We start from the raw sequence: 24,835 nt of genomic DNA on the forward strand, positions 1-24,835 counted from the left end.
AGAAGACAAGAGACGAGAAGAATAAATAAGCAGAAAAATAAAAAGACGAGAGATGACGGTCAGAAAAGTAAAACTGCGTTGGCTAAATCCTGATTCACGATGGGGAGCCCGGCTGGTGGGGGGTGCGCTGTGGTTGCTGCTGTAGTAAGATGATTGGGTGCGGGACTGGCGGCATCCCGGGTGCGACAACCAGGCGAACTATTATTGCCCCGTTAATTTAACAAGCCAGCTAGATCATCCATCGTGCATGCAATAGTCGAAGGCAGAATCAATAGCGTGAGCTTCTTGTACTCTGGAGAGTCTGTAGCGAGCTTGTGTTTGTGCGATGCGACGACAACTAAACTACTGGAGATGCCGTCGATCGTCTGTCGACAGGACTCTTGAGTTGGAAAATGTAATATGTAATTGATTAACTACTCTGCAGTCTACGGAGCAGTATGGATGACAGTGGCGACGATCTGATTCAACTCCGAGAAGAAAAAGCGGAGACCGGCTGCCAATTGGCCAATAAGACGCCCGTTCCTGGCCAGCCCACCGAGCCCAACCGAAACCGTGGACCAAAGCGGAAATGGGCCGCTGGCGAGCCAATCAGGAGCAGCGATCAACAAAAATCGTGATCGCAAACCTTACTGAGGCCTACTGTGAGCGCTCTGCCATCGAATGAATGCATGGACACGTTTTGACCGCGTAGGATACACAGGGAACCGAGTAAACTTGGCATCGTCGAGGAAAACAGGTATTTTATCGACGCCTTTCGTCTATTTCCATCCAATCACCCCGGTCGAGAGATGAGACAGTTGGCACTGCAATTTCTTTTTCCAAATTTTCAAGTTTTCGACCTGCAGCTTCGTCCAGCGATTGATGGTTTACTACTGCAGTACAGTAGTAGGATGTACTCGGAAGGACAACTTACAGGGGGATGCTTTTGTGAGCTGAGATAGTCAGAGTCATAGACTCATAGTAGTAAGTACTGCTACTGTAGGACGTACATACCAGAGTACGTAGCACATACTCGTACGTACTACAGCAATCACCGAACGCCTCGCCGCCACAGGGATGGAGCTGGGAATCTGAGATCAGACAATTAAGAATCTGAGATCCATAATTCGTCCGCTATACCTCTATTATTAGAGCCTGGTCATAGCAGACGAAACGGGTTAGATGGTCACGTGAAAGATATTATGTAATCAACCGGCTAACAAGCTAGTTAACTAGCCTAGCTAACACTAACTTCATGAGGAAATTCCATCACAATCATATCATCCACGATCGGTCGACGAGAGCTCTGGACTGGAGACAACCCAGAATCAACATGACCCAGGTGGGAGATCACATACCGCCCTCTGCAAAACCATTAGTTCCCTATCTTCGATCTTGCCGGGAAATTCTCCGTATTCGCCAGGCCTTGACTCTTCAGTTGCAATCTCACATTGTCTCAGACGGCCCTGACGGCAGCAGCGACCAGAACCATGTGGGCAACCCCGCGAGCTCACATCTCTCTCTCGTCGTCCCAAATCAAGCGAATGCGAATGTCAAACGTATAACAACCGAGGCGACTGGAGTGAGAAAGGAATATATGAAAACTTTGCAAGAAAATATTGCTATAAAACGTGAATACAATGCCCTGTTCGATCGAATTACATCGAGACGGGCTGCCGACCTGAAAACCGCCCCCCATACTGCTGTCAACAGTCAAGAAGTGTTCAATCACTACTTAGACCTGCTTCGGGAACGACGCCGGTACGAGGAATTGCAGTTATTTGACATCCACCTGAAGGAATGGGCTGCGACATCTGAACCGCCAACGGAACAGGACAATTCGAGATTGCACCTCAATCTGGACGGACTTGTAATAGAAAAAGGAGACGGATCGACGAACGGGCCAAGAGATAACGTTCATGCATTGATATCGAAACTGGAGAAAACCGTGGTCCGAGCCAAGGCAAAGCTTGCCAGAGAACAGCATCTACTCAAACAATTGCAGGATTTACAGGTATCCACACGTTCCGCCAATAATACGATCAGCCCCAACGTCCGCGCACTGCAGAGAACACGCGATGAGCTTGTTCAGTGGGTGGAGGAGAAACTGGCCATCACGGGTACGGGAGATGATACGAACGAGCCGCAGTATGAAAACGGCACAGCAGCAAACAGCACTGAAACCTCACAACTCGCGGCTGCTGAGTACAAATCGCGAATTCAAGAACAATACGTTGCATACGTGAAAGCGCGCCAGTCCTTGCTTGATGCAATATCTGGGTTGTCTCAACCGTACAAGAACACGGTGACGGCACCAAACATATCTGCACAAAAACCTCCAGAGGTCGCCGGCATCAACGAAAACACAGAGGAATGGGGTTCGATCGATGTATTCCAGAACGTGTCTGAGCACATTTTACCCGCGTCAAAATACCAAAAATCACTGGCTTTACAGCGCTCATACTTGGTTGGCATGTTGGCGAAAGAAAAGACCAACCTCAAACATACTATGGATCGACTAAGTCAAGAAAGTCACTTATTACCTCAGTATCCTATTCTAGCACGCCAGCCGCAATTCAGACACATTACACCTGCTGCCTCAGCTGGAGTACGACAGGATCATAGAGCAGGAAAGGTTGATGAGATTGTGGAACGCGCTCAAGCATGGGCGTTTGCTGCCGAGGCCGCCGGGTCTAGTGAAAGCGATTACATACAACAAAGAATCGAGCACGGAGCTGAGATGGCAGACACAGCTTCCGAACAGCTGCAACAAGTTTACAATATTTTGCGTCAAGAACAGAGTACCGATAATGACGATAAGGATGATACGGCTCAGCAAGAGAGCGATATTTGGACGGCGGAAGTCCAGCCTCGCAAGGCCAGGGCAAAGCGAATCGAAAAAGTACAGCATACGAAAGGGCCATGGTCTGCACTTGATGGAAGTGTTGGAATTAATTAAAGCACAGTCCTATAGCTATAAAGGGAAAATCTCTTGGGGGCAGAACATGCGATCTAGTAGGCTGAAGCCTCGGTGCAACTTCACCCAAGGATGAAAAAGCGGAGACATTCCGAAGGTTCATTTTGACACTTACGTCTCCATAATATTTTTTTTATGTAGTAACGCCATTACATTTCAAGAAGAACTCGTGGGGACTACCTAGATGTAATTCAGCGTATCAAGCATTGACTGCTTAGTTAATTACTAGATATAACTAGTTAACTATGTAAAAAGAGTGTTGAGGATATACTTGGGAACACACAAACATCGATCTCCAACACCTCAATCAAAAAAAGAAAAGAAAAAAAAAAGATTTCCCACACTTCCCCAAGAACACTTCCCCAAGAAAATAAAGCTACACTAGGAGTCTAGCTAGTATCTGAGCACAAACAAGCCAACTCGTCATCGAGGCGTTGAGTCATCCTCAACTGGCGGAGCGGAGAGAAAAAAAAAAAATCACAGCAATTTTTCCTTTGGGTTTAGGGTCCGCACACCGGAGTTCTTATCGGAGGCGGATCGAATCACATCGCTCCATTTTTTCTTGCACTTTTTGCTGAGTGACTCTGCCTATTTACTTAGATAGCGACACTATTTTTTTTCTTTTTACTACCTCCACTTGGGTAAGACCGTCTGACTCATACCTTGGATTTATTGTGAGTTTCTGTTGTTCTTGCTGTTGTCCCTTCAATTGGTTTGCCATTGCAGGGCTTCGTATTGTATTCATTGGTGTACTTGTTTGAGGACAATCGGAGGCACGAGTCACCACTTCTCATCGACCGATACACCAATTGACAATCAAGAAACCACAACTAATCGTAATTGATAGCTGCGCATTGCGCAATGGCTCTCTCTGCTCGCTGCGGGCAGCAGGCAGCCTCTCTCCTCCGACAACGATGTCTCCTTGAATCCTCACGCGCAGCCTCTCTCCGCTCCTTCTCAACCTCTTCCCTCGCCAAAATCCCTACCGCCTCTCGCTCCGTCACCTCAGCTGCTCTCCGCCTCAAACAAAATGCTCTCTATTCTTCATCAGTTCGATCACAACAACTGCGATTATTCTCCAGTTGTCTGCACAGATTGGCCTCCGAGGCGCCCCCGTCGGCAGAATCGTATCTGGCCAGTGGAGTGGTGAACTCATCGCCTGATCTGGTTGATGTGAAGAAGGTGTTGGTTATTGGTAGTGGTGGTTTGAGTATTGGACAGGCTGGAGAGTTTGACTACTCTGGTGAGTTCTAAAATTTTCTTTGGACAAAGTGATCGAGCTAACTTGAGAAGGCTCCCAAGCTCTTAAAGCTCTCAAAGAGGCCGGCGTCAAGTCCGTGCTGATTAACCCCAACATCGCAACCATCCAAACCGACCACAAGTTGGCCGACGAAGTGTACTATCTCCCAGTCACCCCCGAATATGTGACTCATGTGATTGAGCGCGAGCAGCCCGATGGTATCTTCCTCAGTTTTGGCGGTCAGACCGCTCTCAACCTGGGTGTCCAGATGAACCGCATGGGTATCTTTGAGCGATACGGTGTCCGAGTTTTGGGAACTAGCATCCGCACCTTGGAGACCAGTGAGGATCGTGACTTGTTCGCCAAGGCTTTGAACGAAATCAACATCCCCATTGCAGAGTCTATTGCTTGCAACACTGTTGATGAAGCTCTGGAAGCTGCCGACCAAATCGGTTACCCCATCATTGTTCGCTCTGCATATGCATTGGGTGGTCTCGGTTCTGGTTTCGCCAACAACCGTGAGGAATTGAAGAATTTGTCTTCCCGTTCGCTCAGTCTTGCGCCTCAGATTTTGGTTGAGAAATCTCTCAAGGGCTGGAAGGAAGTTGAGTACGAGGTTGTCCGTGATGCAAAGAACAACTGTATCACTGTTTGCAACATGGAAAACTTTGATCCTCTTGGTATCCACACCGGTGACAGTATCGTCGTTGCCCCCAGTCAAACTCTTTCCGATGAAGAATACCACATGCTCCGTACAGCTGCTATCAAGATTGTTCGCCATCTTGGTGTCGTGGGAGAGTGCAACGTCCAGTATGCTTTGCAACCCGATGGTCTAGACTACAGAGTTATTGAGGTCAATGCCCGTTTGTCTCGTTCTTCTGCTTTGGCTTCCAAGGCTACTGGTTACCCATTGGCGTACACTGCGGCCAAGATCGGTCTCGGACACTCCCTTCCTGAGTTGCCCAACGCCGTCACCAAGACTACCACTGCCAACTTCGAGCCCAGTTTGGACTACATTGTCACCAAGATCCCCCGATGGGATTTGAGCAAGTTCCAGTACGTCAAGCGTGACATTGGAAGTGCCATGAAGTCTGTCGGTGAGGTCATGGCTATCGGTCGTACATTCGAAGAATCCTTCCAAAAGGCTATTCGCCAGGTTGACCCCCGATTCGTCGGATTCCAAGGTGACCACTTTGAGGATCTCGATGAGGCTCTCCGAAACCCCACTGACCGCCGATGGTTGGCTGTTGGTCAAGCTATGCTTCACGAAAACTACTCCGTTGACAAGGTGCACGATCTGACCAAGATTGACAAGTGGTTCTTGTACAAGCTCCAGAACATTGTCGACTGCCAGAACGAGCTCAAGGAAATCGGCAGCCTCTTTGGTCTTAAGAAGGAAATCCTCACCAAGGCCAAGAAGCTTGGTTTCTCTGACAAGCAGATTGCCTTGTGCGTTGGATCTACCGAAGATGATGTCCGCGCCCGCCGATTGAGCTTCGGTATCCGACCCTGGGTCAAGAAGATCGATACTCTTGCTGCCGAGTTCCCTGCCGACACCAACTACCTCTACACTACCTACAACGCTTCTTCTCACGATGTCACCTTTGATGACCACGGTACTATTATCCTTGGTAGCGGTGTCTACCGTATCGGTAGCTCTGTCGAGTTCGATTGGTGTGCCGTCAACGCTACCCTGTCTTTGAGAAACATGGGCAAGAAAACTGTCATGATCAACTACAACCCTGAGACTTACTCTACCGATTTCGACACTGCTGACAAACTCTACTTTGAGGAACTTAGCTATGAACGTGTCATGGATATCTACGAGTTGGAGAATGCTAGCGGCGTTGTTGTCTCTGTCGGTGGTCAATTGCCTCAGAACATTGCTCTTCGTTTGCAAGAGAAGGGTGGTGCTCATGTTCTTGGTACTGATCCTGCTGATATCGACAAGGCTGAGGATCGTCACAAATTCTCTCAGATCTTGGACAGCATTGGTGTAGACCAGCCTGCCTGGAAGGAACTTACCTCTGTCTCCGAAGCTGAAAAGTTTGCCGACACTGTTGGATACCCTGTCCTCGTCCGTCCTAGTTACGTTCTGTCTGGTGCTGCTATGAGCGTCATCTACAGCCACGATGAATTGAAAGAAAAGCTTCTCAATGCCAGTTCAGTTTCTCCTGACCACCCCGTCGTCATCACCAAGTTCATTGAAGGTGCTCAAGAAATCGACGTCGATGCCGTTGGCTCTAACGGAAAGTTGATTCTCCACGCTGTCAGTGAGCACGTTGAAAACGCCGGTGTCCACTCCGGTGACGCTACTCTTGTCCTCCCCCCTACGTCTCTCGAGCAGCCCATCATGGAACGTGTCAAGGTCATTGCCGAAAAGGTCGCCAAGGCCTGGAACATCACCGGTCCCTTCAACATGCAAATCATCAAGGCCGAAAACCCCGAAGGTGGCGAGCCCTTGTTGAAGGTCATTGAATGTAACTTGCGTGCTTCTCGTTCGTTCCCCTTCGTCAGCAAAGTCCTCGGTACCAACTTTATCGATGTCGCAACCAAAGCTCTCATTGGCCGCGACGTGCCTGAACCTGTTGACCTCATGACTACCAAACGTGAATATGTTGCCACTAAGGTGCCCCAATTTAGCTGGACCCGTCTTGCCGGCGCCGACCCCTTCTTGGGCGTCGAAATGGCCAGTACCGGTGAAATTGCTTGTTTCGGTAAGGACCTCGTCGAAGCCTACTGGGCTTCATTGCAATCCACCATGAACTTCCGTCTCCCTCAACTCGGCGAGGGTCTTTTGTTCGGTGGTGACTACGTCGATTCCTTGTCCCAGATTGTGGATTACTTGCAACCCTTGAACTACAAGCTCTACGCCGCCAGCCCCGAAGTTAAGGCTGCATTGGAGAGCCGAGCTAAGATCCCCATCAACATTGAAGTCATTGAATTCCCCAAGGAAGACAAGCGTGCTCTCCGCGAGGTGTTCCAGAAGTACGATATCCGTGGTGTGTTCAACTTGGCCAAGAAACGTGGCAAGAACTTGTTGGATGAGGATTATGTTATGCGTCGCAATGCGGTTGATTTTGGCGTGCCGTTGTTTATGGAGCCTAAGGTAATCCCCCTTCTCTACTCACTCTTTTTTTCTTTTTTTTTTTTTTAAAAAAAATTACTAACGAGATTTCGTAGACTGCTGTCCTCTTCGCGCAATGCATGAACGAAAAACTTCCCCGGGAAGAAGGTATTCCCTCCGAAGTACGAAGCTGGTCTGATTTCGCAGGTGGCAAAATGATGTAAAAATCTTTACTTTTTTCTAGTCTCTGTTTATCCATCTTGTTGAAGTTCTCGTTTAATGTTAATACCATCAACATTCTCAAAAGAAGAAGAAAGGAATTCATTGTCATCTCCACTTATTCCTCCTCCTTCTCCTCCGTAGTAGCTTGGTTGATAAGATATTCCCAGTTTTTAAGGAACTGACGGGCTTTATCGCATATCTCGCGGAAATCTTCCTTCTCTTTCATCCGCGTACAATCCACAATCCCCTGCAGAATCTTGTCGATCTTCATCTCTAGTATCACGTCGTCCGGCATGGACTCCTGTTCATCTACTTCCACCGATGCCAACATCGCGTACGGGATGATACAGTCATCAATCTCTTCTTGGCGGCTGGTGGGAACCAAAAACGATGTTTGAAGCTTGCGCGCGATTGATTACACTTTCCGTCTTTGTTGTGATTCTTCAACAGCAGTGGCAGCACGGTGTGCAGCGCGTTCCCGTTCTTTTTGGTCTACAGACCATTGTCTCAGTGCTTCGAGACATTCTTCCCTTCTGAAATTGCTTAGATCGAGTTCCTGCCTCAAAGGATCAGAGAAGTACCGCCCTGAAACCCGCCACTCAGATTCCGGAACCGGCCAGCCGTGCTCGACATAGATTTGGACGATCTGTTTCATCTTTTCACGCTGGGAGGTGCTCCAGGGGTCGAGGTAGAGGGCTCGCGAGTTGGTGTTGGGATCGATGGCGAGGGTTTGTGCAAGTCTGTACAGGAAGCTTCGTTTTGATTTACTACCGGTTTCAGCCTCATCACTGGGATCAGTCGGGGCTGTTGGGGGAGTTGGTTCGTCGAGGGAGAGGGATTGGAGTTCGGATTGGATATCTTCCATCTCTCCTTCGGAATCATCTTCCGACTCATCGTTGTCCATATCAGAGTCCTTCTTCTTCTCCTCCTCCTCCTCATCACTTGGAACATAATCCTCGTCCTCTTCTTCTTGGCCATCGTCATCCTCAACTTCATTTGGAACAAAGCTCTCCTCCCACAAATATCTCGGATCCTTACACCACCACTCCCCGGTCCCTCTAAACACGCTCGCATCCCCCACAAGCACAAACTGAAGCGTTATATGCCTCCACCTCCACAACTCAAAGTACTCATCTGCAGGCATAGCACTATACGCTGTCCACTTTTGGGCAACGGGCAACGCCTCGTACGCATCATAGCCAATCTCAATACTCTCACCTAGCAAGGTGTACTCAATGATTTCCCATGTCTCTGTGTTAAGCAACAAATAAACACCGGCGCGCTCAAACCCCTCAGTGAGCCAGATTATGTGTCCCGGCAAAGGTAGAATTGCTGTATCTCTTTCCAGGTAATCGCCGTACAACTGACCGCGCACATAGTTGATGTGTAGCGTGTTATCGGCTAGGGTCCAGTGTTCGCCATATAATTTCTGATCCAGGTAGGGCAGATGGCGCAGAATGTCGATTACATCCTCGTTTTTGCCGCGGTTGCGGAGTTCTGTGGCATTTATGCCGGTTCCTCGTTCTTCTTCTGTTTGTGTGCTAATAGGCCAGCCTGTTGGGGGTGGGAGCATGAGTTTGTCAGGCGGGATGTAGGGGAGTTGTGTGAGAAGTTGATAAAAGGAGGTTATTGACGAGATTGTTTTTTCGCGGGTGCAGGGTTGTTTCCCTTCCATTTTGTCTGTTTTCTACCTAGGAACTTGGAGTGTTTTCAAATTTAGGCGCTTGGAAGGTTAGATTAAGATTTAAAAACGAATAGTTATATTATTTTGTTGTAGACTAAGCTAGTTACGGTCCGTAGTAATAATGTACTCCGATGGCCCCGCCATACAATATGATTCAAATCCATGTGGAGGTACCTACTCATATTTTGTGTATGAGTTTTGAGTTGAGCCTCATCAAACTGTACACGTGAAATCCCCCTTAACAACCCCATCGTTCTGCAGCGTCTGGAAAGGTGAACAGTTAAATGAACTCTCACTCGTCTCGACAATGAGTGCCTCGGTGATTTGGGTGACTACCGGTATCGACAGCCTACCCACGTCAACCTCGCCATCAAGACTGGAATGAATGAAATTGGGTTGGAATGGACATACGATTTAAATGCCCCCGTAAAATTAAACGTGCCTACTACAACAGACAACACTGGAGCAGAGAAATTGATCAGGTCAGGGCCGCTGTAAGTGATGTTCCCCACGACGGTGGTGACGGCCGGAAGGATTAGGTCGCCGGTGTAGGTGGATGAAATTTCGATGCCTTCTGTGACAGCACCCGCGAGGGAGTCGGCGTCGGCTTGGGTTGATACTTTGGCGGCTGTGGCTACACATACCACAGAGTGAGCGGGATTCCTTTGAGGTGAAGGGGGTTGGCTTACCGCTAGAGAGAAGGTTGCTAGCCGCGAGGGGGAGGAGGGATTTGAGTTGCATTTTGATGTTGATCTGCTTGAAATACAAGTGGGGGTCTTTTGAATGTTTATCTAGATGATCTGGACAGATGTCAAAAGGGAATTTGGGGCTTGAGGGTGGAATACTTATACCTTTGCCATCACACGTAGCTTATATGAGGCGAGGCAAAACATAATGGGACTGATTTCCGAATGACATGACATGACAGACGATTACGGAAAACTTGCCCAACTTCAAGATTTCCAATAAAATCAATTGAGCTCGAATTGCAACGGAATTATAGTGGTTCTTGGCTAGGGGGTTGAGCCGAAAGTTGCGCAAGTCCCATTTGGGTAAGTTAGGGTTTATGTGCAGAGAGTCAGATTTCGGTATTGATGTCATGTCGATTGAACGTATCAAATCTGGCAAGATATTCTAGTACAGTGAGTATGTCATAGCGATGTTCGTCTGTGAGAAATTCTTCGATCTATCTGCATATCTCTTGTTGCTTACTTACTTGGAGTTCATGAAGACTGCTAGAGGACATATAACGAGACGGACAGAGCTTAGCTATATGCAAACCAATACAAATCAATTCCGGCGGAATAAAAATAGAGATATAGAAGATTGAATGATCAAGTATGAAGTGATGAACAATCGTATTCATCGTATACTGGTACTGTAGTACGGCGTAGACGCTTCTGCCAATCAATTTACGCGTCACTAGCTCGTTTATCGATAAAGCAAAAAATCGAATCCAGACAACGACTCTTCTTTCTCTTTCTCGATCATCGAGCTTTGATTATTGAATACTCGTTCTATGTGCTGGAAACCTTCTAGAGAATTTAAATGGCGCCCTCAGAACCGTCAGCAGCCAACTCAGCACTCACTGAAGTTCGTCCCGCTCAACAAAATGGCGTCTCCATCGGACTCGGCGTATTCGCAACAGCCAACATCAAAAAGGGCGCGGACGTTCTAGTCATTGATACGCCCATGGTTGCGCTCGTAGAGGAGAAGCAATTAAAAAACATATGTTCTGGCTGCTTTGACACGAGTAAAGCTGCGAGTATCGATAGTAGAAGGCCCGGGTTGGTAAAGGCTTGCGTACGATGTAAGGTTGTTTATTATTGTGACAAGGTACTTCATCCTCTCTCAAGGTGGAAGTGAGTCGTCAGCTGATAAAGTAATAGAACTGTCAAAGAAAAGACTGGAAAGCTGGGCATTCAGTGGAATGCGCCATTTATTCAAAGTTATACCCCAGAATCTTGCCACTCCCCGTCAGAGCTATTCTGAGGGTAATATTGAGTCAAGACAAGGACAAAGTTTCTCCATATATTCACGAGGAATTCTTGGACCTCAGCTACCCCAAGGAAATATATGACGATGATGAAAACGAAGAAGCCAATGATCATTTTTTGATGGCCGAGGCTGTACTGAAATATGGCGACATCGAATATCTGGACGAAGATTACGTTGAACAATTATTTGGAAAGGTGGGTCTAATCTCCGCTATTGTATACAGGTTTCTGTACCGAAGCTGATGAGTATAGTTGAGTGCGAATTCGTTTACTTTGACAAGCGCATTTGGCAAAAGACGAGGCGTATACCTCCATCCGGCGGCTGCTCGTTTCAATCACAGCTGCAACCCGAATGCCAGTTACTCCTTTGACAAGGGTAAATGCTACATCAGGGCCACGAAACCAATCGCCAAAGGCGAGCAAATCTTCATCCCTTATATCGACACTACATACTCCGTCGGGACACGCCGCCACGAGCTCAAAGAACGCTATAAATTCGACTGCCAATGCCCTAGATGTTTGAATGAGATAGCAACCACAGACCCGGAAGAGGTCAAAAAACGCTCTGAGCAGGAACTCACCACCAACTCACAAATCGACGAAGTGCTTGTATCAAACATCGCTAGCGGATTCGACGCAGCCTGGAAATTGAGTAGTATGATCCGCACACTGGAGGAAAAAGCAGGTTGGGACGTGGTGAATGCGCAACAACAACCACTTGCAGCGATCAGGTCGGAAATCATGGCTAGCAAGGCCATGGATGAATTGTACAAAATGTCTGCGGTGGACGCTGCGATTCGACATTTACGAACTGACCCGGCGCAGTATCCGGACGAGAATCATCCGATGCGTCGTGAACATGCACTTGAATTCGTTTATCATCTTTTGTATGCCAACGAAATCATGCGGCAAGAGGCCAAGTATCAGGGCCCTGAAGACACGGATGCGATGTTTAATATCCACAAGATTTCGCCTCATCTCTATGCGTGGATGGTACTGAATTGGATGCTGTATGGCGATGTCAATGGGAAAGCTAGTGAGACGACCAGGAAGAAAATGGAGGAAGCTGTGTGGACGAATCCGACTGCGAAGGCCGATGCGGAGAGGATTTTGAAATGGTTAACTGAAGAGCTCAAGGAGGTGGGGACGACTGGGGCAAAGAGGGAGAGGGAAGTTGAGGCGCATGCGAAGAAGATGGAGGAAGTTGTTCAGGCGACTTTGACACAGGAGAAGAGGAATATGTAGTAATCCTTTAGATATAAGATAGATAATACTTTATCAAGTGTAAATATAGTTAGTTCCCTTTACAACTACAATGTTTCACGTCTTAGCTTATTTCATAGACAATATCATATCTCATGCATCAATCAAGCCCATTCATTCACGCAGTATTTGACATGGAATAAATTAAAAAGAAAAGCCAAACCACTCAACCCGCATTCCATTCCCGGTTCCAGAACAAATGAAAACCAAGGTCGATAATAGCATAGCGTGAATTTTCTCTGGTATTTTGTTTTTTTGTTGGTGAGGAAAGTAGACGTAGCGATACGTTTACTTGAGGGGAATGAAACGGGAGGAGTGGGTAGCACCAATACCGGGTCTACCGTGCTTGACGGGTTTGCTATTCATCATTAATCAGCCTTGATTTCCTTATGTTTCTTTCCAGTCCAAGGAAAACGTACTATGAGATGGAGAATTCTCCAAGGTAGTGTCCAACCATCTCAGGCTTAATTTCAACCTGGTTGAATTCCTTGCCGGAGTAGATACCGATAACGGATCCGATCATCTCAGGCACAACAATCATGTCACGGAGATGTGTCTTGACGAGGTCGGGCTTCTCGTTGGGCTTGGCCTCCTGCTTGGCCTTGCGGAGCTTCTTGATGAGACCCATAGGCTTGCGCTTCAAGCCACGGTTGAAACGACGGCGGGCACGGGCGTGAACGACATCACGGAGTTCCTCGGAGGAGAGGTCGAGGAGTCTATATCCTGTCAACTTTGTTCCCGGCGCGTCACAGAATGCTGGTGTGTACGTACTGCTCGAGCTCGATACCGCGGTAAGAAAACTTGCGGAACTGTCTCTTCTTCTTCAACTCTGTATTGAACGTTCGTCAGCGATTTCCCCTCTTCCATTGAACTCTGTGCAATTCATCGTGTTGTTTCCTCCATCTCGTTTATCGACCCATTGGCTCCATGCATCGTCCAAAAAGTCGTGGATCTCGATAATATCAAAGGAATTCTGGAAAGTATTGTATAACGTACCGGCAGCCTCCTCGGCGTTCTGTAGAGAAAATCGTTGTTAGCAATGCGACATTCTGACAACCTTTCACTTCAACATCGAAAAGACCGCAACTATCCTCCATCAAAGACGTTGGTTAAAACTTACGTATTCCTGGTCAGCCATCTTGTCGATTATGGATTTTCCTCAGGTAGCTCTTCGACGTTCACAATATCGAAAAGCCAGGGGGAAAAATGTTGTCGTGGTCGCTAAAGGATCTTGAAGGGCGGCGGGACGGGGCGGTTGGCTGTTCTCTGCTCGAGTTTGAAGGGTGGATATTCGCCTAAGCGACCGCTTTAGGTTATGAGCCCTAGCCCTACGCTAGCCGTTTTGGGCCATTTTACTCTATCCATAGATTCCATACTGCGAGCATTTCAGCTGTTGCTTATCGATTTATTGGTCAATTTTAAGTGACATTTAATGTCTTTTATTGGTAATCATGTGAATTACAGAATAAGATGGATTTTGCGACATCTGGATTCAGGATTTGAGACCTAGCGCTCAAGACATACATGTAATCGTAACTGCATCACGGTAGATGTAACTTGTAGGAAAAGCATAAACTCCGCCATAAACACTTGAAGTCGTCCATAACCCCAGACCCTACTTTCCAGAGTGCCTTCTCCTTCCCTTTTTGTTTTTGGATTGTTCGACTTTTTGAGGATATTGCGTTTAGTCGAAAAGACCGAATCCCATGTCCTCGTCGGACTCTTCCTTCTCCTCCTCCTTCTCTTCGGCCTTCTCCTCGGCAGCAGCGGCACCACCGGCGGCGGCACCACCAGCAGCAGGAGCACCACCAGCACCACCGCTGGGGACGGAGGCGAGCTTGGTAGAACCCTCAGCAATCAACTACACCGTTGTCAGCGAATTATTCAAACGTCTGTCCCAAATTGACAAAGACTAACCTCTGAGATGTCCTTGCCCTCGAGCTCGGAGATGAGCTTCTCGAGACGCTCCTCATCGGCATCGATACCGACAGACTCAAGGACGGCGGTGATGTCCTTGGCAGAAGGGGAGGCGTTGCCGGCAAGGCCGAGGAGGAGGTAGGCCGCTAAGTGCTTCATTTTGATGTGTTTCTGTCAAGAAAAAAGTTTGATGTCAGCAAGATGGTGCGTTCGAATCATAGATGACAGCAGGTAGGTAATAAGAACGTACAAGTTGATGCGTTTAGAAACGAACAGGAGAGTCAATCGATTTAACCGCAAGTTGGGCGGAGACTGAAACGTCAAGTTCGAGGTGGTGGGTGAATTGATCGTGATAGAAGATCAAGATGGAAGAGGTCTGTGTCTGCCCACAAAAGAAAAAGTGCGGCAAACCCAGTGCTCTGTGGCTGGTGACTATCCGTAAGCGAGTCTGGCAAGTGTGGCTTGACCAACACTTACCGCCTGCCTAACTTGGCTGCTTGCTTCTAGCCATGCCACGTGACCAACGTTCTAGAAAGGTCACCTGGCGCTTTATCAACAAGACTTTGTGCCTCCTGGTGGTCTTTCCCACTTTCCAACCAAAACTGCGACTCTCGCAACAACGTAGAACTCTTCGCACATGTTGAGATTGTCCAAATCTCAACTGCTGAGCCTACTTTTCATATCTGCGCCCCTTAGTGGGTCTTTTCAACCACACTTCTAAGATCAACAAGACATCATGAAGTTCGCTCTTGGTATCTGGTGGCGCTGAACAAAGACAACAAACGACTAGTCATATCACATAGACACAACTCTCGAATTCTTTCAGATCGGCTGAGAAATCCACAGCTGCAGCCCATCATCATCATCATCATCATCATCATGAGTGTATGTACTTCCATTCATCCGTTTTAATTCATATCTGACAACCGATAGTTCCTCAGCTCGGTTCTCTCGTCTATCGAGACGGGAACTCCAGCTTCCCTCCCACCAACAACCCCGCGACCGAGCACTTCCGCCCTTTCCGCTACGGTCACCAAATCTGAACCTAGAAAGTCCACGCCTTCAGCACCTACATCTAATCGACCTACCAGCAGCAATCCTTCAGCGGGAATCAAACGGAAAGCAGAGGAACCAATTCGACGCCCTGAAAAGCCATCATCCACGGCAAACGGCAATGATGTGAAGGCACGACCTAAAGCGCCATTGCCTGTCCGGCCGGTAGTTGCAAAAAAGCCTACCCCACCGGCAGCACCCGCGAAGCCGCCTCCAAAAGGATCATTCGCAGATCTGATGGCCAAAGCCAAAGCCGTTCAAAAGGAGGCGCCTAAGGTCGGCGTATTGAAGCATCAGGCGGCTTTGCCAAAGGAAAAGATCAGCAAATCAGAGATGAAGAGACGCATGGAGGCGAAAGCCAAAGGAAAAGAAGCAGCGCGCTCAGGGAAACAACCTGGTGTTAGTCCAGCACCAAATACAGGAAAGAAAATTGAAGGAAAGCCTGGTATCGATGTCTCTGCTAAGAAGCGAGAACCTGAAGAGAATACCTATAAAGGAACATCCCGTTCAGCTCAACCATCATACAAGGGAACGGCGAACTTGCCTGCAAAACACAAGAATGCTGCTCGGCGTCGGGCTCCTCGTCGTGATGAATACCTAGGTACAGACGAAGAAGATGAAGGCGATTTCTACGATGATTACGATGATTACTACTCCGATGCATCCTCAGACATGGAGGCTGGATATGGAGACATGGAGAGAGAGGAATATGCGGCGCTTCGTGCTGCCCAGAGAGAAGACGAAGAGGATATACGGATGGAAGCGGAAGCCAAGAGGGCGAAGATGGAGAGGAAGCAGAAATTGGCGGCGTTGGCAAGAGCGAAGCGTTGAGGTTGTGATACACATGGTCATACGTGATCCCTTTTACTTGTTTTATAAACTTATTGATCCTTTTCTATGGTTCATGGCGTCGGCAAAGGACATACTGCATCAGATACCTATCTTTTTTCATGTCATTATTGCATTTTAGCGGGTGTGGTTAGTTAGAGGAGGCTTATTATATAATAGTATTCAGTTAGTCAAGAATTGGCGATCATATAATATTGATACATATTTACTATTATCCATTTTCTAATACTGCATAGCACAGTAGATGGGGCAGTGGTAAGAGATGCAAAGAGCCTGATGCTAACTAGTGACATCACATCGTTGTCAATAGCCCCACCATCTCGATATCAGAACGAACTCGACTCACTCACTATGTAAACCTCAATATACCTTCGAAGACCAAATAACATATCCTTTAGCAAGTATAGGCACCATTGGAGAGTCTTTTGAAGAATTGGAAACACAGCACAAGCGATTGATTTGAAACAGCAAAATGGAGCCCGTAAAGCCCATACACATCACCACACCATCCACAACCCTGCTTGCGCGGGTGAGGACAATGGTGCCTCCGATGTTGGAGAAATTTCACAAAGGTATGTATAATCTTCAAGGCATGATGAAGAGAGTTATGTGCTAATACTAGGTTAAGGTCAATTGGGTCGAGTTGCAGTCATTGGTGGTAGTGCCGAGTATGTTCGACGGCTTCCCTCTATATTCAGATTCTTATGTATATATAGGAGAGGGTATTGATTGTGTGGCAGTTATACGGGAGCGCCGTATTTTTCAGCAATGGCTTCCGCGCGATTAGGTATGTCTCTTCTCCCTGATGCTGTACGTACTTGATGCTGATGGATTATATAGGTTGTGATCTCGTGAGTTCTTTAAAAGCCACTTTGATGAATTGGATCTGATTTGATTATCGTCTCACTAGAGTCACGTCATATGTGAAAGATCGGCTGCACCGGTACATATCTTCCCAAACATCTTTGTGTTCCATGCCTGACATTGTCAAGGTCATAAAAGCATATTCCCCAAACCTAATGGTCCACCCCATCCTCCCTAGCACAGCATCAGTCTCAGAATCCCCATCCGAAGACCCAGCATCCCTCGCCAGCCCCATCCTCGACATGCTTCCACGCCTCCACGTGCTCGTCATCGGCCCCGGCCTAGGCCGAGATGGCGTAACCCAAAAAGTCGTGATAGAAATCATGAAAGAAGCACGCAACAAATCTGTACCCTTTGTCCTTGATGCAGACGGATTAATGCTTGTAATCGAAAAGCCAGATCTTGTAAAAGGGTACAAGGAATGTATTCTGACTCCCAATGTTGTTGAGTTTGGTCGCTTGGCGAAGGCGCTTGGTGTGCAGGTGTCAACTACTAAGGATCAGGATGATGAGAAGGAGTTGAGTAAGGCGTCGGAGGCATGTGAGAAGCTTTCGCAGGCGTTGGGGGGAGTTACGATTATTCAGAAGGGGGCCAAGGATGTGATTTCTAATGGTGTCACGAGTATCATATCCGATTTAAGAGGAGGGTTGAAGCGTAGCGGTGGGCAGGGTGATACCCTTACAGGTTCTCTTGGAACATTAATGGCTTGGCGCGCAGCATACCACAATGGATTATGGGACACTGGTGAGAAGTCTTCCAAGTCTACCGCACAGAGCAAGGATGAAGTGCAGGCCGAAATTGAGAATAAGGGTACGAAAATGTCGCCAACTACAACCCTTCTTCTGGCGGCGTATGCTGGAAGTGCGATTACGAGGGATTGCTCGAGACGAGCTTTTGAAACCAAGGGCAGAAGTTTGCAGGCTAGTGATTTGACGGATCAGGTTCATGAGGCGTTTTTGGATCTGATTGGGGAGCCGGAGGCGAAATTGTAGAAATAAAATTTCCAGTCTCATGTCGATAGAATAAACTGATGAATTGATGAGTATATATCTCAGACCTGCTTCGCTGATTAGAAATCTTCTTTAACCAGGTGCTTGTTCGAATCTCAAGCACCGTCCTGGGTTTGGCAGGGGCTAATTATAACTGTCTCGGCTGGCTACAATATTGGGATGATCTCGCTCCAATACACTGTACTTGGTCTCCATCACTTGCACAAACAGCATTTCCTCTTTCTCTAATCATCACGGCTCTCAAAAGTAGAAGTCAACTTGTCCGTGCTGGCTGGTGGTTTGGCTGCGCGTACCTGGGTCGTTTACATCCCGAATTTCTTTCATGATTCGGGACTTCTTGTAGCCATCGTGACTGCCTGCATTCCTAGTATATCTTCAAGAGGAACAATTCTAAGTAGCTCCTTTGCATATGCCGCCGCCGTAGCTGCAGCATACCCCTGCCAATTTCTATTAGCATGGCCATCACCATAGCTCCATATGCCCCGAATAAACAGCGCTGGGAAGTCCTCGCTCCAGCCAAAAGCATGGGTTTCGGAGCAAAGAGTACCGAAGCGCATTAATCCCAGCTGTGGTAGCCCATATAGAAACCCATCCCAGGGAATGGCAAAAATCTTTCCATAATGAATAAAAGGGTGACTTTCAATTCGAGGAGGTCGAGAAATGAGCTGCGTGGTATCACAATTGTCACAGTTGCCCATACGGCCAACATGGCCATAATCCGCGTCAAAAAGCAAATCTGGGGGCTTGGAACAGCTGGCAAAATTTGCTGACATAGAAGGATGCTTCGCTATCATCTCTGGAATGAACTCTGTCACCAAGCTTTCTTTGGGCATATGATGTGATTCAAGGGCAGAAATAGCCGTCAAAAACGCTACAGGGGGGCGTATTGTGATGGCTGGGAGTTCCATAATCGTTGGATCATGCCGAACAAGTCCGCCTGAAGAGCCTGCGCCAACAACAACGTCACCCAGACGAATGTCAGGTTCCTTGGTAGGCACACCCTCACTGATGCCTACTAGTAAGGCCGCCCGTACTGAGGTGAATGTACGTAGTATCCGACTTCCAATTGTCATGAGTGATGCATCATCTCGTGGAGGGAATTCCGGGCATGCAACCACTATGTTATGACTGGAAATACATCCTAGGAAGTAGACATATTCATCCTGGGGATGTTTTGTTAGATCAACATGTATCGTGTCCATCATTCCCCTAGCGGCAGCCATTTCGTCCAGGCGTGTGCAAATCCATGCGATATAGTAATCTTCAAAAAGCGAGTCATTTTGGTTGCTTTCAGGTTCCAAATTGGCTTCTATTGTCGGGAGTTCCTCGTCATGGTCTTCATCTTGTTCGCGTTTATCACGCACATCATCCATCTCTTGTAACAAATGCATGACGTTTCGCTGGCCGATGGCCGAAGCCCATAGAAATGGCGTCCAACCGTAGTTATCTTTCAAAGTAGGGTTAGCCCCAGACCCGAGTAATGACTGAACAACCGTGAAATGTCCTCTTGCCGCAGCTGCAGAGAGTGGTGTTCGGGCAGAGATGTCAGTCGCATCTCGGTCAATGCCATTCAATGTCAAAAGAAGTTTAACAACTGACTCATGGCCGTTTCTTGAGGCCAAAAACAGCGGTGTCCGACCCTTGTCGTCCTTCAAGTTCAAGTTAGTACGACCGCTCGTGATCAATAAATCCACCACATCTATATGCCCTTTTGAAGCGGCAACAGATAACGGTGTTTGACGATAAAAGTATTTACTCTGGACGTTCAAAACAACACCATCAAGCCCAAGTAGCAGCTCCACCACTGCTGTATGGCCGTTTCTTGCCGCCAACCACAAAGAACCTTGGATCCTTTCATTCTTCAAGTCAACTTGAATACATTTCTTAGTCAGCAGCAGCTTCACGACATCTACATGTCCGTTTATGACTGCTCCTGTAAGTGCACCTGTAACTGTAGTTTCCCACATACGATTGCCCGTCGACTTAGGGTTGGCAATACCCTTTTCAAGAAACAACTCAACAACGCTTGCATGACCATTTGCTGCTGCCATTCGAAGCGGTGAATGATTACTCGCTGCATCTCCGGTATCACAGTCAATGTTGTTTTCTGCAAGGAGAAGTTTGACCACAGCGTCTTGCCCAGCCCTAGCTGCTATCCAAAGCGGTGTCCAACCATAATTATTTTGAACGTTTAGGCAAGAATCCCTTTTGAGTAAAGTAAGAGCAACCCTGCTCAATCCAAAATGTGCTGCAAGGTGTAAGCCGATAGTTCCCTTCGGAAGTCTCTGGCCATACTCCGTGCCGTATAGAAACCGTTCCACAGTGAATATCACTTGACTAGCAGCGGCTACTCTGGTATTACTTTCAAGAAAACTCAGAATCAAGGATCCCTCCTCTAATGAAGTTCCTTTGGTATGATCGCCCCAATAATATGCGGCATAAGTGTAGAGTGGACTCTGATATGTTCGTGCTTCAAATTCATCAATGGTCTCGCAGAAACCAGAGCTGAATTCATCAAATAATAAATATGTTATGCAGGTTCGCGCAATCTGTTCCTGCATATTGGGGAAGTAAGGCTTTTGCATCCGCTCAAAGAATTCTTGCGTCGTATAGTGGATTAAGCGAATAATGCCACTTTCTTCATCAACCGTGATTAAGCCAGCGCATACAGAGATAATCAGTTCAATATCTGTAATGTTACCTTGATCGATTGATGAAGCATTCTCTGTAGTTGCTAAAGCATATTGTAGCTCTAGCTTGGTCAGAGGTCTTTTAGTGCAAATTATCCACGAAAGAACCTGCATAGCAAGATCCCGGAAACCCCTTTTCTGACCTTGCACCCTCTCCATGGCCTCCTCGTAAGCTTGATCGTATGCATCCGAACCCCTTGGAAGCTTTTCTAAGGCTTGCTCGACTTGTGTAAGGTTGATTTTGTCTTCAAGGGAATCTAAATGAAGCTTTGCAAGAAGAAACCTACTGGGATATTAGCCATCCCAAGAACTACAAAGTGGCGTAATGCGACACTTACATTCCGTCCGCTGCTTTGACAATTGTAGCCTTGACTTTCTCTTCGAGCTCAGGGTCCTCCAAGATAAACGAACGTAATTGTGACTTGTGGCCATCTAGGTATCTTCGCATATCTTCGTCACTGGCACGAATCTCCAGCCAATCGGCCTCCCTTTTCTTGAATTCCTTCTCAATATCAGGGATGAATCGCGATGTCGCAAAGACGTTTGCACGGGTGCGATCATGAAGGTCAAATATTGTTGACATGAACTTGGAGCGGGCTCCATCAGAGATGTTACATTCATCTAGAGCGTCGATGATTATAAAAGTCCATGAAAAGCCAGCGACCACAGAGAAAAATACATCTGTTATCTCCTCAAAGGTTGGGCGTGTCCCTTTGCGACTGTGTTCTAGGTAGAGTTGTTCCACGTATTTAGGTACAGAAGGCATTCCCCGGATAATTTGCTTCAGTAGACTCAAGATAAGATCTTTAGGATTTTGCTTTTGATGCTGGCGAAAATTGCAGTATAGGTATGCAATTCCTACACTAGTATCGTTTCGAAACTTTCTCTGTAAGTGGTGGACCACAATAGAGGTGGCGATAGTCTTTCCAGCTCCTGGGATTCCCGGACAGAATAGAATTTGCTTGGGGTGGTTTACCCACGTGTGGAATTTGTTCGACGCCAATAGCCAGTTTCCAGTTCCTTCCTGTCTTCTCCCTACGAAGTCGCTCTGCTGAGAAGAGTAGTCGGTTGAGGTAAGCCAGTCAAGGATGGCTTGATGAACTTGACTTCTTTGCTGCTGTTCGCTGTTCTCCTCTTGGATTATCTGTCGCTGCTTAATGTCGTCGACGTTTCTGGATATTTTTTCGATGCCTTCGTGGAGACCTACAGGAAGCAGAGCTTGTTAGTAGTTTAGAAACAAAATGGTGTCTCGTCACGCTGTACTATTTGAATAGCACCATTTGTGCACCTCGGCGACACTGAGAGTTTCAGAGGATCAATACAAGGGAGTATTACTTTTGATTGTAGGCATCATATCCACCTCCTGTGCGGGCACCATCGAGAGAAACTCCTTGGCAAAAGCCGCAGCAACAGCTGCAGCATGCTCCTGCCATTTCTTGTTCTTGTGCGAGTCTGCGTAGTCACAGATACCTCGAATGACAAGACACGGGAAGTCATGCATCAGTCCAGCAGCCTCCATTTCGAAGCAGAGGACATTACCTCCGAGCATCTTATTGATCCCATCTCGGCGAATTGCGTCTTTGATAACTTGATTTCCGGAAGCGATCAGACCGTAATGCAGACGCATATTTCTGGGTCTTCTTTTGATAACCTTGGACTTATTACAGAATCGGCAGTCATCATCCCCCTCTTCCATATCGTAAGGAGTTCCTCCATTCGAGTGTTCGGGAGAACTCGGTGCAAATGCAGACCCTAACAGGTGCTTGAAAAGAGCAAGAATCGTCCCCCATAGGATTGAAAAGACAGCCTGCCATATGGACTGGCGTCTATGGGTATGATCTGCTGCAAACAAAACGTCCTCAAGGGAATCAGACTTTATGTACTTCGGTATCAGCTTCGGCCACTTCATCTTTAGATCCTCCAGATGCTGGGGAATTTCAGATCCTTCCATATCGTGTTTCGACTCCAACTTAGTGAGAGCTGCCAGCAGGGCCGATGGAGGGTTATTCAACGCCCCCGTTCGTTGGAAAGTGCCTCTTTGTTCTGCCTTGCCGAAATCCCATTGCACCACCCCACTGTACTCACTCACTGGTTTGCTCACCACGACATCACCAAGCCTGACATTAGGTGGGACACCGCCGCCAATGCCGACCATCAGGCCAAATTTTATTGATGGAAAACTAGAGACCATATGAGCTGCTACATTCGCTGCCTTGTTGTTGCCAATCATGCCCATGGGTAAGCAAGCAATCACGACATTGTGTTTGCCAACGCTTCCGAGAGTGTACACATTAGGGTCATTTTGTTGTTTCGGGAGGTCCGCATGCTTTTCATCTAGCATAGCCAGGGCCGCAGTTTGCTCTTTCGGTAGAGCACATACCCATCCCACGGTGTAATCACCATGAGTCAGAGTCTTCGTAGCCATCGTTTCACGCTCCGCCGCTTATAGATAGAGACACTCCATATGATACCCACTCACCAACTGTTTTGATTCGAGATTCATATACCATGTGTTGAATAGAAGAACAGTCTGATATTTATTTGATAAGGGCCAGTTGTTGCATTTTCTCTTCTACCCCAGATTCCTCGAAATTTGATGCAGGACAGAATGTATCGCCAGATTTGTGATTGATGTTGACCTCAGAGGAACTAATCGTAAGCTGACCATGATATCGAAAGAACCCGTGCACGGCTGACCCACATCCATTTCGGTACTTAACTACTCATGTACATTTAAAAAAAAGAAAAGAAAGTGGACTCCGATTCTTTTATTTACTGGATCTTAATATGCCAATGTTATAGTTACCTGTTAACAAGATATCGGACCGCCAAACCTACCAATCCTGGACAGTGGTGATGAAAGTCATTTCTTGAATAGCTTCATATTTAAAATCGTGATTTCCGTCCTCGCCGCTATCACTCCTCGTTCTACCTTACGTTAGTTGCATTTTCTTGAATACCCCAAGAAGACAGTGATGTTACTAGGCCCTTATCCCTACCTTTATATTTCCGCCATTTATTTTGCTATGTTGCCCGAGCATGCTTTCAGAAATCTCCTATTCTTCAGTACTAGATGCGAGGGTTGCATCATGCCTTGAATGTTCAGAACCCATTGCCCAGAAAAGCAGAGAAAGGCTTTTCGGACTGGATTTTGATGAAAGATGGCGGATTCAAGTGAAATCTTCCAGAGTAGCCAGCCTTATATTACAGCGACATTTGACAAGATGGACACAGCCGTCAGTGAAACATCGCCCTCCAGGCTATTCCAGAACCAACCATGAATGAAGCCAACAGCCAACCAGAAGATGATGCTTTTTCCTCTCCTCTCTCTCCATTTGAAGCAATCCAAGACGGTGGCTCCGGCTAGATCGTAGTCTTTGCCTGCGTCATCCAAGCCTTCTTGGTCAACGCCTGGGCCAGATCATGGGGCGTATACATACCAAAGCAACCTATCACAAACCACACCCCAGAACATATCAGCTAACACTTTATCATTTGTTGGTTCACTCGGTCTTGCGTTGGCTGTTGCCTTGACACTAGTTGGGATGCGGGTTTCGCGTATGATTGGGACGTTGCTGTTTGGGCTAGTAATATCGTTGGTGGCCTTGCAGTGAATAGGCTTGCAGGAATATTCATATCTGAGATCTTGTATGGTCTTGGAGGGTCAATTATGTGCTGTGAAATAGCCTGTCAGTGCAATCATTCAGTAGTAGGTTGGGCACAGCAAATGGCCTAGTCAAACTCGGCGGCGCTATTGGGGTTACTTATCAAAAGAGTAGGCATCCGCTGGACATTCTACATCATGGGATCCATGTCATTGGCGACAGGTGTATCGCGGCGTTACTCATCAAGGAGCCAGGATCGAATTACCCTGAACCCTCAATTGATTTGTCGGCTTTCAAACGTCTGCCTTATCCCAGCTTTTTTCTAGCGAGTGGTATTGGTTTATTCCCGCTTTATGTGACGGCTTCTCTCCTGTCCTATATTGCCTCATCTATAGGTCTGAGCGGCTCGACTGCAGTT

At 47.3% G+C, this 24,835-nt stretch overlaps 10 protein-coding genes across 10 annotated transcripts; 5 read left to right on the plus strand and 5 right to left on the minus strand.

Annotated features, from left to right (window-relative positions):
• Positions 1-1,312: 1,312 nt before the first annotated feature.
• Positions 1,313-2,938, plus strand: EYB26_007677 (uncharacterized protein; the record flags this gene model as incomplete). The annotated part of the gene is made up of 1 exon (XM_054266938.1): positions 1,313-2,938. One exon carries the CDS (start codon positions 1,313-1,315, stop codon positions 2,936-2,938), a length of 1,626 nt encoding a protein of 541 aa, XP_054122913.1.
• An 879-nt stretch (positions 2,939-3,817) lies between these two features.
• EYB26_007678 (uncharacterized protein) lies at positions 3,818-7,487 on the plus strand (the record flags this gene model as incomplete). Its single annotated transcript, XM_054266939.1, has 3 exons — positions 3,818-4,199; positions 4,250-7,305; positions 7,380-7,487. The coding sequence occupies 3 exons, from the start codon at positions 3,818-3,820 to the stop codon at positions 7,485-7,487; spliced, it is 3,546 nt and encodes a 1,181-aa protein (XP_054122914.1).
• Positions 7,488-7,600: 113 nt separating this feature from the next.
• On the minus strand, positions 7,601-9,160 carry EYB26_007679 (uncharacterized protein; the record flags this gene model as incomplete). The annotated part of the gene is made up of 3 exons (XM_054266940.1): positions 7,601-7,856; positions 7,905-8,018; positions 8,067-9,160. The coding sequence occupies 3 exons, from the start codon at positions 9,158-9,160 to the stop codon at positions 7,601-7,603; spliced, it is 1,464 nt and encodes a 487-aa protein (XP_054122915.1).
• A 222-nt stretch (positions 9,161-9,382) lies between these two features.
• EYB26_007680 (uncharacterized protein) lies at positions 9,383-9,910 on the minus strand (the record flags this gene model as incomplete). Its single annotated transcript, XM_054266941.1, has 3 exons — positions 9,383-9,518; positions 9,581-9,803; positions 9,859-9,910. 3 exons carry the CDS (start codon positions 9,908-9,910, stop codon positions 9,383-9,385), a joined length of 411 nt encoding a protein of 136 aa, XP_054122916.1.
• An 807-nt stretch (positions 9,911-10,717) lies between these two features.
• On the plus strand, positions 10,718-12,411 carry EYB26_007681 (uncharacterized protein; the record flags this gene model as incomplete). The annotated part of the gene is made up of 3 exons (XM_054266942.1): positions 10,718-11,005; positions 11,059-11,361; positions 11,419-12,411. 3 exons carry the CDS (start codon positions 10,718-10,720, stop codon positions 12,409-12,411), a joined length of 1,584 nt encoding a protein of 527 aa, XP_054122917.1.
• Positions 12,412-12,717: 306 nt separating this feature from the next.
• On the minus strand, positions 12,718-13,567 carry EYB26_007682 (uncharacterized protein; the record flags this gene model as incomplete). The annotated part of the gene is made up of 5 exons (XM_054266943.1): positions 12,718-12,787; positions 12,849-13,145; positions 13,201-13,258; positions 13,426-13,444; positions 13,550-13,567. 5 exons carry the CDS (start codon positions 13,565-13,567, stop codon positions 12,718-12,720), a joined length of 462 nt encoding a protein of 153 aa, XP_054122918.1.
• Positions 13,568-14,113: 546 nt separating this feature from the next.
• On the minus strand, positions 14,114-14,505 carry EYB26_007683 (uncharacterized protein; the record flags this gene model as incomplete). Its single annotated transcript, XM_054266944.1, has 2 exons — positions 14,114-14,290; positions 14,347-14,505. 2 exons carry the CDS (start codon positions 14,503-14,505, stop codon positions 14,114-14,116), a joined length of 336 nt encoding a protein of 111 aa, XP_054122919.1.
• A 720-nt stretch (positions 14,506-15,225) lies between these two features.
• Positions 15,226-16,230, plus strand: EYB26_007684 (uncharacterized protein; the record flags this gene model as incomplete). The annotated part of the gene is made up of 2 exons (XM_054266945.1): positions 15,226-15,231; positions 15,280-16,230. The coding sequence occupies 2 exons, from the start codon at positions 15,226-15,228 to the stop codon at positions 16,228-16,230; spliced, it is 957 nt and encodes a 318-aa protein (XP_054122920.1).
• A 490-nt stretch (positions 16,231-16,720) lies between these two features.
• Positions 16,721-18,104, plus strand: EYB26_007685 (uncharacterized protein; the record flags this gene model as incomplete). Its single annotated transcript, XM_054266946.1, has 6 exons — positions 16,721-16,820; positions 16,877-16,916; positions 16,989-17,035; positions 17,089-17,099; positions 17,159-17,191; positions 17,241-18,104. 6 exons carry the CDS (start codon positions 16,721-16,723, stop codon positions 18,102-18,104), a joined length of 1,095 nt encoding a protein of 364 aa, XP_054122921.1.
• A 338-nt stretch (positions 18,105-18,442) lies between these two features.
• EYB26_007686 (uncharacterized protein) lies at positions 18,443-23,237 on the minus strand (the record flags this gene model as incomplete). Its single annotated transcript, XM_054266947.1, has 3 exons — positions 18,443-21,095; positions 21,151-22,015; positions 22,148-23,237. 3 exons carry the CDS (start codon positions 23,235-23,237, stop codon positions 18,443-18,445), a joined length of 4,608 nt encoding a protein of 1,535 aa, XP_054122922.1.
• Positions 23,238-24,835: the final 1,598 nt, after the last annotated feature.

The sequence above is a fragment of the Talaromyces marneffei genome, chromosome 6 (assembly GCF_009556855.1).
Source record: "Talaromyces marneffei chromosome 6, complete sequence".
Classification (NCBI taxonomy): Eukaryota; Fungi; Ascomycota; class Eurotiomycetes; order Eurotiales; family Trichocomaceae; genus Talaromyces; species Talaromyces marneffei.